At 59.6% G+C, this 13,104-nt stretch overlaps 1 protein-coding gene across 1 annotated transcript in view; it reads right to left on the minus strand.

Moving 5' to 3' along the window:
* LOC103893349 (myotubularin-related protein 5) overlaps positions 1–13,104 on the minus strand; it is a 43,223-nt gene that overhangs the window by 9,851 nt on the left and 20,268 nt on the right. Inside the window, 16 exon segments of the mRNA XM_019470250.1 lie at positions 519–658; positions 2,851–3,026; positions 4,240–4,367; positions 4,824–5,019; positions 5,132–5,205; positions 5,427–5,599; positions 5,883–6,142; positions 6,349–6,507; positions 7,063–7,131; positions 7,269–7,418; positions 7,945–8,057; positions 8,433–8,637; positions 9,286–9,384; positions 9,598–9,726; positions 11,889–12,002; positions 12,558–12,635. Of these exon segments, the coding sequence (XP_019325795.1) occupies positions 519–658; positions 2,851–3,026; positions 4,240–4,367; positions 4,824–5,019; positions 5,132–5,205; positions 5,427–5,599; positions 5,883–6,142; positions 6,349–6,507; positions 7,063–7,131; positions 7,269–7,418; positions 7,945–8,057; positions 8,433–8,637; positions 9,286–9,384; positions 9,598–9,726; positions 11,889–12,002; positions 12,558–12,635 (2,263 nt within the window).

Genomic DNA, 13,104 nt, shown 5'->3' on the forward strand with positions numbered 1-13,104 from the left:
TTTACCTATTAAACTGTCTTTATCTCAACTCACGAGTTTTCTCACTTTTACCCTTCCGATTCTTTCCCCCTTCCCACTGAGGGGGGGAGGAGTGAGCGAGCGGCCGTGTGGTACTCAGTTGCCGACTGAGGGCCAAACCACACACAGTCCTTTGTTACTCTCAAACCAGTCAAGCTCTTCTCATGTCTAACCTAACCTGCCTTGCTGCAGCTTAAATCCCTGACTTTTCATCCGAGGAGCTGAGGCCACAGACCAAAGAACTCCCTCCTCTCCGCAGGGCTCGCTAGGTATTGGAAGTATGCCGAGTTGCTGACTGGCCGTCACCAGCAGACGAGAGCTGGCGGACCGTCGAGAACTTGGAGAGGCGACCATGGTGGCAATCCTCTGCACCGCAAAAGCTCCCACGCCTGCTCCCCTGCAGAGTGATGGCCGAGACCTCTCCCAGCTGGAAGATGCTCCTGCTCCAGCAAACGCCCCGCTCCCCACAGCCTCCCTTCCCTGCTCAGGGTGCTCCCAACCTGAGATCTCATCCTCGTTGTCCTCTGGGAAGTGCTGGCTGCTCCGCTGCTCCCACATGGGCGGCGTGTATTTCTTTCGCGTCACATACTGGCGGCCGATTGTTTTCTTGGCATTTTTCACCAGGTTTTTGGAGAGTGTCCTGGAACCAGAGAAGAGGTTGAGGCCAGCTGACACCACCTCCCGCACGTGCATGACCACAGCCCAGCGCAGCCAGAAGAACAGCCCCTGAAGGGTTAGAGACACCACTACTCAGTCACACCGAGAGCAAAGCAGAGACGGGAGCATCCCTCACCACCGGCTACAGGCGCGGGGTCAAAGTCACTGTCGCCACAGGAGGGGAGATGTCACCGGCTAGCTCCCCAGCAGGGAGGAGCCGATTCCTCAGCTGTAGGAGGGCACCAAGCCAGAGGCAGAGCCTACAGCGCTTGCCTTCCCCTGGGGGGACCCGGGTGCCCGGGGAGGCTGGACGGGGCAGCCGGGCTGAGCAGGCGCCCCGGCCTCCCGACCCCAGGGGAAGCCAGCCTTGCCCCGGGCTCTAACGCCATCACCTCCGCATCGGAGCTCCCACAGGCAGCGATCTGGCTCGTCCCCGGAGGTGGGCTCCAGCTCACGGCAGGGGCCAGGGGGTCGACTGCAGGGACGCTGCCAGCCCAGCCTGGACACAGGGCTGCTCCTCCCTGGGCAGAGGGGAGGCAGCTTGCGTAAGGTGACCTGCTCGATGCCACATAAGGGACAGGGAGAGCGCAGCTGGGCTCAGCCACTCCCGAGGGCAGCCCGGGGAAATCAGGGAAGGGAGACCTTCCAAAAAACCACGGGTGATTAGGCTGCATGGTCAGAACAGGCTCCGCACAACGGAGCTCCGGAAGGCAGGAGTTCCCGAAGGCAGGAATGCCCACACGCAGGACCTCGCGCTCATCACCGCCTCGGTGAGCCCCTGGGCTCAAAGGGGAACAAATAAAGGAGATGTGGGATATACATCAGCCAGGGAAGGGGCCACGTCCAACCCAGGGTAACAGCTACGCTGATGCAAAGACTTCTAGAAATTCACCTTATCAAAACGGGGGCCAAAGTGAGACTAGGAGGTGCCTTGTTTTGCTTTGCAAAGCAAAGGGTGAGGGAATCCAACCGCTCCCTACATTTACCAAGGGAGGGAAAGCCTTAGGACCGAGGAAGAACGCTGTCCTGAGAACAAATGCTCAGGTAGGGAGGCTAGGAACGGGAGGGCTTTCTAACCAGAGGAACAAGATTTGCAGGTAGTGTGGGGCACTGGAAGCAGACTTGGAGGGGGGGTGACAAAGCACATCTCGCAAGTTCAGACAGACTTCTGAGACTGTGCCCAGGCCCGGAGCTGGGCCCGGCAGCTCTAGAGGTCTCTGGAGGTTAGTGGTACAGGCACAGCTCCCTCAGCATGTCCTGGGATCCACCAGAGTGCCATGGAGCACTAGAATGACCGACCGCCTCCGGAGGCCACAGATGGTGAGCGCGCGCACCCCAAACCTGAACGTCAGACCGGCAGCCTGGAAAAGGGCATTCCCCAAGTGACAAGCCCACAGCCCAGTTCGCATGCAGAGCAGGTGAGAAGAAACCCTGGGAGCAGTGAAGGCTGCAGCCTGAGCCAATGCCACCTTGCAAGCTCCTGCCCAGGGTGAAGGCATCTTACGTGGTTGAATGGCCAAGGTGCCCAAGGGACATGACCCCCACTGTCAGGCCCTGGAACATATCGGTCACCTGCTGGGAGCTGAGTCACAAACACACGGGAGAGACGCTTAGACTCCAGGGCACACCAAGCGCGAACACAGCAGCAACCGGACCCCAGCGCTACAGCATCGCTTAACCTAGCCACCGAGCGCAGGAGCAGGGTCTGGCCGCAGGTCAGCACCACGCACAGAGCTTTGCCACCGCCCCACAGCGCTCCCCGTCCTCCGGCACAGCAGAGACTGCTCTCCGGTGCCCACTGGAACCTCTCCCGTGAGACACCTCCACGGGGCTTGCGCTGTTGTGGCCTGGGCAACGGGGCAGGGAACGCCGCTGAAGCAAACACCCCGTTTCCCAAATCTGACCGGTCCTCTGTGCGGGGTTAGGAGACTGCTGCCGGCCATGCAGCACGTCCCCTCCCAAAGACAAGTGGAGATCCTGTGCAAGGAGAGGTCTGAGCAAGGTAAGCTCAGGGACCCTGACCTCCAGCTCAGGAGTCTGTGCCCCAGCTTTTCTCGAGTGACCCCTGCCCAGCGGCTCTCTGCTGGGTGGGCTGGAGGAGGGAGAGGAGAAGCCCTGCGGTGCCTGAAAGGGTCAAGCGCATCCCACGTGCTGTTCTCCCCACCGCACGGGTACCTGAGCGAGGGGTTCTTCTCCTTGGCCTTGGGCTGCATGGCTTGCTTGGGTGACTGGCCCACGGTGAAGGCGAAGGTGCCACGCACGTGCTGAGGGTAGCGCAGCTTGTGCAGGTGCTTCCTGAAGACCTCAGCACTGTCTGAAGCCACCTCCTCATCGAAGGCAATCTTCAGCAACTGCAGGAACAGCAGAGAGCAGGCTGAAGGGTCAGTCACGGCGTGCTCAGCACGGCTGGGCCAGGGGACTGGGAAGGGCTCTTCCCACCGGCTCTTCCCACAGCACAGAGCGGAGCTCCGATCCCAGTCGGGAGCAGGGACCACAACGGGCACAGGCCAGGCTGCCCTGTCTGTCCCTCCGTGCCAGTTACTCTGTCCCATACGCCTCCGTCCTGGAGACCGCTCCGTACCCGGCACTGCTGCTCCGGGTCACCGTGGCTCTGAGCATGCAAGACAGGCAGGAAGGAGCAGACGGCGTGTTTTAGGTGCTCTCCTCCCAGCAACGCTCTACCTCCGCAAGTCTCTCAAAGATGTAAAATGCTGAATAACTACTCGCGTTGTGGCATCTCTCCCTGCTGTATTTCTCTCCCCAAAACCTGCTACAAGGTTTTGCAGAACCACCTCCCAGGGTGCCACGTGGGGATGTCTCAACACCTTCTCAGGGCTCCAGCAGACACTGGAGCAGTTGGAAAGGAGCCCCCAGCTAACGAGCAAGAAGTTGCTCCTGCATACAACAGGACTGCGACTGGAGCACCTCCCCTATGAGGACAGGCTGAGAGAACTGGGGCCGTTTAGCCTGGAGGAGAGAAGGCTCCGGGGAGACCTTATAGCAGCCTCCCAGTACTTAAATGGGGCCTACAGGAAAGATGGGGAGGGACTCTTTACCAGGGAGTGTAGTGATAGGATGAGGGGCAACGGTTTTAAACTGAAAGAGGGTAAACTTATAGATATTAGGAAGAAATTCTTTACTGTGAGGGTGGTGAGACACTGGAACTTGCTGCCCAGAGAAGCTGTGGATGCCCCCTCCCCCTGGAAGTGTTCAAGGCCAGGTTGGACGGGGCTTTGAGCAACCTGACCTAGTGAAAGATGTCCCTGCTCACGGCAAGGGGGTTGTCCCTTCCAACGCAAACCATTCTATGGACCACAGCCTACTCCTTCCTCTGCAAGGGGGCCTCCAGCTCCATCCCCTTAGGTGCAGTCACCTGCTGCAGAGGTTGTCTTTGGTCCCATCAGGAAAACTACCCCCAAACCACATCAGCCCAGGCAGTGAGTGCCTCGTCCCAGGGGATGGTGCCAGCCATGGCCACATACCTGCTGGGTCTCACCAGCAATGTGCTCCTCAGCTGAGACAGTGCAATGCAAAGGAGCAGCCCACAGCCCCACGCGGTCTCACCTGGAATGTGCACGAGCGCAGCTGCAAGCCCTCCTGGATGAACTGATCCACCTGGGCCTGGATACTGATCTTCTTCTCTTTGGTCAGTGAGGCGATGGGGAAGGATCGGATCACCACCTGCTCCCCCACTGGGCACAAGCATGGGAACAGGTTAACCACATCCCGCTGCCTCAGCCCACCACAAGGCCGGGCCACGCTGGACCACCCTCGGTGGCCACCACCACAGAGACCCCCGTAGGATAAGGCGGCCAGAAACAGGTTAGACATACTACAGCCATGGCGACTTGTACCTCATGCCTAGGACGGGCATGAGTGATTTATCATCTACCAAAGGTGGAGAGCAAGAGTAACCACCCCTTTTGTAGTACTGGGAGCAACCCCCAAGCTTGTGGTAGTTGTGGTAACCCCCAGCAAGGCCCAGTGCTGGCTGGTCACTCACCCAAGGCAAGCGCCGGAGGCTCTTATTGTCAACTCCTGCAGCAAGATGAGCTGCAGCCACTGCTCCGGGAGAGCTACCAGCCACCTCCTCCCCAGGCACTACCAGCCCCTGAAGACAGAGGATGTGGTGCACACAAGACCCTTACCCAGAGGGTCCGTGGGAGTGCCTTTGAAGATGATGCGGTAAGTGGTGAGGAAGATGGCTCCTTCCGCAGGGAGGAGAGGTGGACCACCAATATTCCCTCCAGCAGCTTCTTCCCGTCCATCAGGCATGAGGTACACACGGAGCCCCTCCATCACACACTCCTCACCCACCAACAGGTTGGGGCGCAGCAGCTTTGGCTACGGGGATGTACAATAGGAAGTTCAGGCCCATGCAGACTGCGGAAGGGGACTTGATGGCCCCATACAGCACCAGAACCTTCCCCCCCACTGCAGCGGGCCAGGTCCCTACCTTCTGGATGGGCGGAAGCCTCTTGCTCTCCCTGTGCACGGCATCCAGTGTCTCTATGTGCATCTGCACAATATCTGTGGACAAACATGAAGTTAGAGACTGCAAGCAAAGTCCTGTCCTACACACCACCCAGCGGGCTGCCAACCCGCCCCGTAGCACTGTGTGTGCCTTCCCTTGCCCTTCCCGCTGCTTCTTGCAGAACCATCTCTTGAGCAGACCCCTGAGCTGGTCTGGAAGAACCCCCAGTGAGATCGCACGGCCGCCCATTCCCCAGCACTGCTGCAAGGCGTATTACCAGGGATCATGACGTGCAGCCCCTTGAGGTGCTCGTTGGTGACTCCACTCTCCGTGCAGACTTTGTCCACAAAGCGGTTGATGAATCGCACCACATAGTTGGCCACGTCAGAACTCTCTGCATCCTCAAATCCACTTTCTGTGTCATAGCTCTCAGCCACGCTGCCAGCGATGCTGCCGTACAGGAGTAGGGAGGAGTTAACCCAGAACATCTCTCCTCTGCTGTAACCCATGCCAGGCAGAGCCCAAGGGAGCTTCTACTCTTGATATGAACGCAGGAGAGCTTCCACTCTTGATATGAAACACCCCTGGGCACCGCGACCTGCGTCAATCCTGACGGCAGCTGAATGACCCAGATGCCCCAGGTACCGCACCAAGTTCCCAGGTACCGTCCCCAGTTCAGGTTGCTCTGGTGTCCCTGCAGCATGGCCCTGCCAAGCTTTCCAGCCCTGCTTACCTGTTGGTGACAAAGCTGTTGCTGACACTCTCCACGTCCCCCAGCCCAGAGCTACGTAGCAGGCGGTTCTTGCTGGTGTCAAGAGGCAGCAGCAGGTAGCTCATGCGGTTGGCGTAGTGGATGGCCTGGCTGAAAACAGTGCTCTCCTCCTTCTGGATCAGCTCCTGCTGTTTCTCTCGGCTCATGGTGGGCCAGAGCCTTAGCTGCTCCGATGCTATCTCCAGGGCAGACTTGGCTTCCTGTGGCCCCTCTGCGCTCTCCTGAAGGAGTTGAAGGGAGATGTCAGTCGTCTGCACGGGCAGGAGACCTGCCAGCCTGCACCCCACTGTTCCCACAGGAATCTCCCAGAACCAGGATGCAGTCCCTCAGGCTGGTTCAGCATCCTTATCAGCCCGTGGACCTTTGCAGGGAGCTGCTTCTGCGCAGCGCCTCTCCAGGGACACTGGCACCGTTGTCACCTCCTCACCTCATCCGTGTGGTTCTCCTCGTTGTTGTCCAGGTACAGGGCTCGGATGTGGTTCTGCACATCGCAGTAGAACATGGCCTCCCAGAACTGGATGTTGGTCCACACCACATGCTCCTGCACACAGCTGTAGGCAAACTGCGTGATGCCCGGGCTCAGTTTCTGAGGAAGCAGAAGGTGGAAGAGAGTTTCATACAAACATGGCCTCTGTGCCAAGCCCTCCTCTCCAGGTAATCCTTGCTCTAGCCTGTTGCTGGGAAAGGCAACGTACCCTCGGGCTGGCAGGAGGGACACCTACATCAGAGCTCCTCCAAGCATTCCTTGCAAACCCTTCTCAGATTTGCCCAGCACCCACCCAGAGCCCCGCAGGGCCTCATGCTACAGATACTTTATGGGAGGCAGAATTTTATGTCAGCCCAGCTTGACCGACAGATCAAGCTGGCACTTCAGAGCAGCCCCACTTTCTGAGCACCCTTCCCGCAGGTGTTCCAGCCCATCTTGGGAACCTTGGGCCCAGAGAGTGGTGCAGGCAGCCTGGCCAACCTTGCGAGTGGTTGAACAGGACCCTCTACTCTGAGAAGCACCGAGGGGACAATCTGCCCTCAGCCTGGCTGCAGTGCTGGCTCTCAGTCCTTCAGCCTGCCAGCCCCTGCGGCCTCCAAGGAGTTCTGAGTCCGCGAGGGCTGTACAGGGGGTCAGGATACTGCAGATACTCACTCGGCAGAAAGCGGTGACCAGTGGCAAGAGAGCGGCTGCAATCCCATGCTCGTCCATGGCAGTGCAGTCCTGGGGAAGAGAGCGGAGGTTACAAGAGGATTCACCGCGAGACCCCCAGACCTACTCCGATCCCTGCACCATGCTGTCTCCCACAAGGGGAGACAAGCTCCTTCCTAAGAGACACGGTCTCCCCAGCCCTCTCCTACCTGCAAACAGCAGTTCATCATGCGGATTATGAAATCAAACTGCTGGTGATCCAGCACTGCCCGGTTCTGCTGCACATGCAGGTTCAGCTCCTGGGTCAGGCAGTGCCTGGCTGCTCGGCCCTTCATGGCGCGCAGCACAGCAGGGAATAACTGCAGAGGAAAGAAGTAGTCATGGAGTAGAAAGAGGGGGCCCAGGGGAGCTCCGGTCAGACGTTGAGTTCAAGGGCAGCCCACAACGAGGAGGTGCAGGAGGGGCTCCACATTCTGACTGTGTCGGCTGACACCAGGGTGTTTACAGACAGCTCATCCGCACTCGGACGCGGAGGCAAACCAGAGCAAAGTCCCACGTCTGGCCAGCTGGAGCACAGCCCTGGGGAGGTCCCTGCTCAGCAAGGCCGGGGAGGACCCCAGCCTGGTTATCGCCACGGGACAGACCCCCGAGGGGCACTGGGAGATGCAGAAATAGTGCTGACGCAGTGGAGAGATCAGCCAAAAGCCCAGGGACACAACAAGGAGGAACAGCGCTGAGAGAACACGTGAACATATGGGAACAGAGCTGCTCAGGAAAGATCTGGACACGGGCAGGGAATGTCCTCTCTAGCCTGCCAGGGAGGAGGGGCAGAGCAACCCCCCCTCTCCTCCCCTCAACCACCGGCTCCTCAAGAGCAACGCTCACCTTTTTGGCTTCTAACATCTTGTTCTCAAAGACGTAGGAGATGCAGTTCCTGACCACCTCCAGGCGACGGGCACTGTTGGCCAGGGCATTGCCGTTGCGCTCCATGATGGCAGCTGGGGAGAGAATCGCCTGTTAGTTCAATCAGGGCAGAGCTTTCACCCCTGGGCAGGGAGAGATGGGTGCCCCCTCCCCTGTTCTGCATAGGCAGGGCTCTAGGCTCCAAGAGCTCATGATGGAAGAATACTACAGGGTCTTCAGCTGTCCCTTCGTGCTGGCTGATAAGACTCCAGGGAGCTCTAAGCAGCCCAAGGGGCAGAAGCTAACAGGGACAGTGCTGCTGCTTCTCCAAGACAGCGGCACTACCCACGTTTTGCTCACATGGGACCGTCAGACGTGCCATAGTGTGAAAGGCAGCCAGCTATGCCACGGTAAAGCTCCTCCTGAGCAGGGTTTCTCACCGCAGGGAAAGGCCCTCTGCACACACATACCAATGGGGGGTCCCGATGGCACCATGCATTTCTTCTCTGCCTTCACAGCAGGAGGAGCTGTCTGCAGCTTGGCAGTGGCCTGGTCGATGATCCACTGCACTGTCCCCTCATCCAAACGGGGAAAATGCTTCTGGTGGAGGCGCAGGTGACAGCCTTCCGTGGGCTTCTGCACCTTGTGCATGGTCACCGCAGGGTAAGGGTTCTCCTGGCACAGCAAAGACAGTTTCTTTTCAGGCATGTGGCCATCATGCGTCCTCTCCCAGGGCGGGAACCCCAGCGAGGCATCCTTCAGCAACCTCTGCTGCTCTGAGGCCAAACACTCTCCCAACCAGTACCTACAACCCTCAGAAACCTGCAGCCCCGAGGGCAGGCTGTCTGGGCAGCAGTGCCGGCACGCTCTGCTCCCAGGAGCCGCAAGGACAGCTCGCTTTGGCCCTGAACACAGCAGCGAGCAAAGCACCATTCAGGAGCTCCGTCCTGAGACGGCCGAGGGCCCCACAGGCGCTGCTCTGCTTTCAGAAGACCTTTGCTGGCCCGCCCTGGATCAGATGACAAGCGCAGCGGCTGCTCCAGAGCAAAGGCATGGAGCGCCTGATGCCCAGGCCACCTGAAACCGAGGAATCCCACTCCTGGGAGCAGCTCACGCCAGGCCAGATGCTTCTGGGCCCATCAGCAGGTGCCCTGCCACACGTGAGAGCGCAGGGTGGGACAGGATCATGCGCTGCGAGCATCAGTTCCAGCAAGAGCTTACGGAGGGAGGACAGACTGACCAGGGCTCCGACCCAGGCTCTCCCTGCCCCGTACCCTCCTCCGGACAGGTTCCCCCTCCTGCGCTTGGGCCTCCAGGACTCACGTTTTTGTAAAGTTTCTCCGCCAGCTCCTTGATGTGCCGCAGTATTTTCTGCTTGTTCCCCTCTTCTGTGCGCATGCGCTTCACTTCATAAGCCACGAGCTGGGAGAAGAGAGGGGTGAGAGGAGCAGCTGCCTGCGAGGCAGGATCCGGCCACCCTTCCCATACCCCAGCTCCGTCCCCCAGTGCAACACTGCAGCCGGAGTGTCACGGCAGATCCCCGGCTCAGTCCCTCGAGGGGCAGGGAGAGCTGAGCGGAGCAAGGACACGCAGGACGGCCGGGCAGGGCGGTGCTGCTCCCAAACTGCCACTTACCTCATCAAACAGGTCAATCGAGCGGTACGGGGCCCCCCGCTCGGTCACGAAGCCAGCGAACGCCATGCCCTCCAGCACCTTGGTGAGGAAGTCATCCTCCGTCAGCCCCCTCTGCCCAAGGAAGGCTGCCTGGAAGAGGGGAGAGCGCGCACCGTCAGCAGCACTGTCCAGGCATCAGTCATCCCGGCTGACGTGGCAGCGTGGGTGACACCGTTACCGCAGTGAAGGACAGGCACCCGTGCAGCAGTGGGACCATGCCATCTCCTTCCCTGTCCCACGCGGGCGCAGGGTTTGCACAGAAACCTGTGCCTCTGGCCCGCAGCAGCGAGAGGCGCATTTGCAGCAGGACATGCTCGGTGGCAAGCGAAGAGCACCAGCATCAGCCCCAGTGTGCAACCCAGGGGAAGCAGGGGCACAGCGGCCGCAGGCTCCTTCTGGCAGCTGTGACAAGGACCTCATCCTGAATAACACTTGTTCAGCCCACCTCTTCCCAAACATGGCTTTGAAGGAGCCTCTCACCAGCATCACAAAGGAAGCCCGAAGCACCAGGTTTCCTGTATCTGCAGAAAGCCCTTGGGACTCTCCCCTCGGCAGATGAGTGTGGGAGCTCACCCCACCTCAGAACCGCTGGCTATGGCACACCACGTGCCTTCAGGAGCAGCCGGTGGGGAACAGCTTTTGCTCCTCCAAACACCCTCGCCCGCTCGCCGCACACCGACTCACTGAGTGGGACAGGATGAGGGTGCTACGGCAGGGACCGCTCACCCACAGACCCGACAACACGACGGACCTCCGGACCACTATGGCACCTACGCTCGCCCTCCTCGCCACGCTGCGGAGGAGCTGGACCAGTCCCTTTCCAGGGGAAGGAGACGAGAGGCGCAGGGCTTGGTGCTGGAGCCACGGGCACTGCACCAGAACACGGACTGCTGAGTCCCGCGGCCCTAAACCCGCTGTGAGAGAGGCACAGATGTTGCTGTGACCAAAGCAGCTAAATAAGTGAAATTCAGGCTATTTTGTACTGCATACTGTTGCTGAACAGAATGATTTTATGAAATGGAAGTTTGTTATACGTTATTCATTTTATAACAGTTTTATGAAAGGGCATTTTCTCACGTTTACTGCATGTTTATGATTTCATGGAACTACTGAATCTTTGTCGGGCACCTGTCGGGAATCTTCACCGAGCATAAAAATATAGCTCGAAACCCTTACGAACACGCTGCTGACTTTTAAACGTCAAGAGACCAGAGCACACTTTACAGCGCAGAGCAGCACTGGTGTTGCACGAGCCCAGGCCGTGCACGGCGCGTGCGTGCTCACATGCACTCTCCTGGCACGCTTTTGCGGGTACAAGGTGTTGCCCCCCTGGCCTCGCGGCGGGCTGGGCAGGGCGGGAAGGCGCAGGCAGCAGGAAGGCTCCTGCCTGCCTGTCCTCAGCGACCTCGAGCGTGCAGCAGGGAGGGCACGGCTGCAGCAGGGCTGCAGGCTGCGTGACGCGGCCACGCCAAGCTGCAACACTCGAGTCCCTTTACTCTCGCTCCCCCGTCTGTTGCCTTCTCCTGCGTTAGGTCTCCTCCATGGATGCCCAAACACTTGGAGCTTTCCCCTGCTCTCCCTGTCCTGCCAGCCGTTCTGGCACAGCTAAGACTCCAGAAGCGCCGGGGAAGGAAGGCCCTGCCTCCTTCCTCTCCCCAGATCTTAAGAAAATCCCCAGCTCCAGGCCAGGACGTGAGGGACACCTTCTGTGAGCCTCAAAGGCTGCTTGACACCAGGCGCACGGGACGCCAGCTGCAGTGCATCTGACCACACAGGGGCATAAACAGGGAAGCGCTGTCTGACCCACGAGACCTTGGGATGGTCAAGGACAAACAAGGGATGCAGGTGGACCCGGGAGTGATGTAGGAGAGGTCACTTGCTGGAAACACAGAACTGTCTTCTAGATACAGCTGTATTTGTGCAAACCTCTTCACAGATCAACTCATCCCAACCTCCGCCCAACCCACCTGGAAGACAGTTACTCCATAGAACAGTTTAAAAAGGCAATTCTGCTGTGTGGACAGGCAGCCGTAGAGCAGATGGAGCCGAGTCACTGCAGAAACACGTTCCCTGCCCTCCCTTCCCGGCCAAGCCCCAGAGGCTTCCTCCCTTCCCCATCACACCGCTCCCAGCAGCAGCTCTCCCCCTCCGGGAGCTGCCTCCCCTGCTCAGACCAGAGCCAGGCTGGTAGACCCGGCACGCCAGAGGTGCCCGACAGCCCCTGCACGCGTGTGCCCGTGCCGGCACCTCACCTTATGGAATCGGATGACCGGCTCGGGATGGATGCGGATGATGTGCAGACACCAGCGATAGCCCTGAAGCAGCTGTGCAAACAAGCGGAGGAAGACGGCACGGATCTCCTTATCCTGTGAAGAGGGAAGGGCAGCGTGGTCACAGCGTGGTCAGGCAGAGGGTGCAGACGAGCCAGCTCACGGGGGCAGGAGTTTACACCCAGCACAGAGGCGAGGGAATCAAACCACGTGTCGGGGTCAGCATCTGCTGAAGCAGGGCAGGAAACTCGGCAGAGATTCCAGGGAAAAAGGGACACGGCAGGCTGGATTCACTGTTCCACCTCCCCGACGCTGCACACAGAGGAAAAGGGAGCTCTCACAGCCCCGGGGTTTGCTGAAGTGCCCAAATATTTGGTGTCTGCCTCCAGCTCCTGCTCCAGCGCAGCAGTAAACCTGGCAGTCCCTGTCCACGGGCCAGCTACTGAAATGGCACTGCTGGCTTCCAGGCCATGGCTTGGAGCTGTGGCCTCAGTATCCTGGCAGTATTGTGCTTTGCCTCTTAACCTCAGCAACACCAAGATGGAGACAGGCCTGAAATCGTGCCTGTCCGCTCCACACCCAAGAAATGGGGTGCCCAGCAGGGATGGAAGCCTCACAGGAGGGGTCCCCCTTCCTCCCCGCTCCACTCACCTGCATTTTGAGAGAAGAGGCAGAAATCGTTGAAGGGGGGAATGCGAGATCTGCCACCTCCAGCTCTGGGTCCAAGACCTGCACAGACAAGGCACAAAGCACGCTCAGCCCCGGCCCAGGGGGTTCTCTACCTTCACAGCTGGAAAAAGCGAAGCAGCATTCCCCAGAGACCCAACAGCACCCACAGAAAAGGTCCGAGGGGCTTGGAAACAAACCTACAGGGCTGGAACCACCAGGTATCAGAAAACACTCTGTCATGCAAGGGAAGCCTCAAGGCCTGACCCTTCCTCGTGACGCCCCGCTGCCCAGAGTGCGGACCCCGGGGACAGCTCGGTGGGCTGAGGGCAGCGGGGAAAGGGGAGCCTCTCCAGCTCTACTGGGGAGACGTACGCCACGGGAGGACTGGGGCTCAGCACGACGGGGCTGCGACAGAACCGGCCCCCCCCCCACGCTCCCCCCGGCCACAGTCGAGGAGCAGAAGCTGAGGCGTGCAGCATTTGTTTGGCGCGGCTGTCCTCGGCCAGCTCCCGCACCGCCGGCAGCGCCT

This window comes from Aptenodytes forsteri, unplaced genomic scaffold (genome assembly GCF_000699145.1).
Source record: "Aptenodytes forsteri isolate BGI_AS27 unplaced genomic scaffold, ASM69914v1 Scaffold302, whole genome shotgun sequence".
Taxonomy (NCBI): Eukaryota; Metazoa; Chordata; class Aves; order Sphenisciformes; family Spheniscidae; genus Aptenodytes; species Aptenodytes forsteri.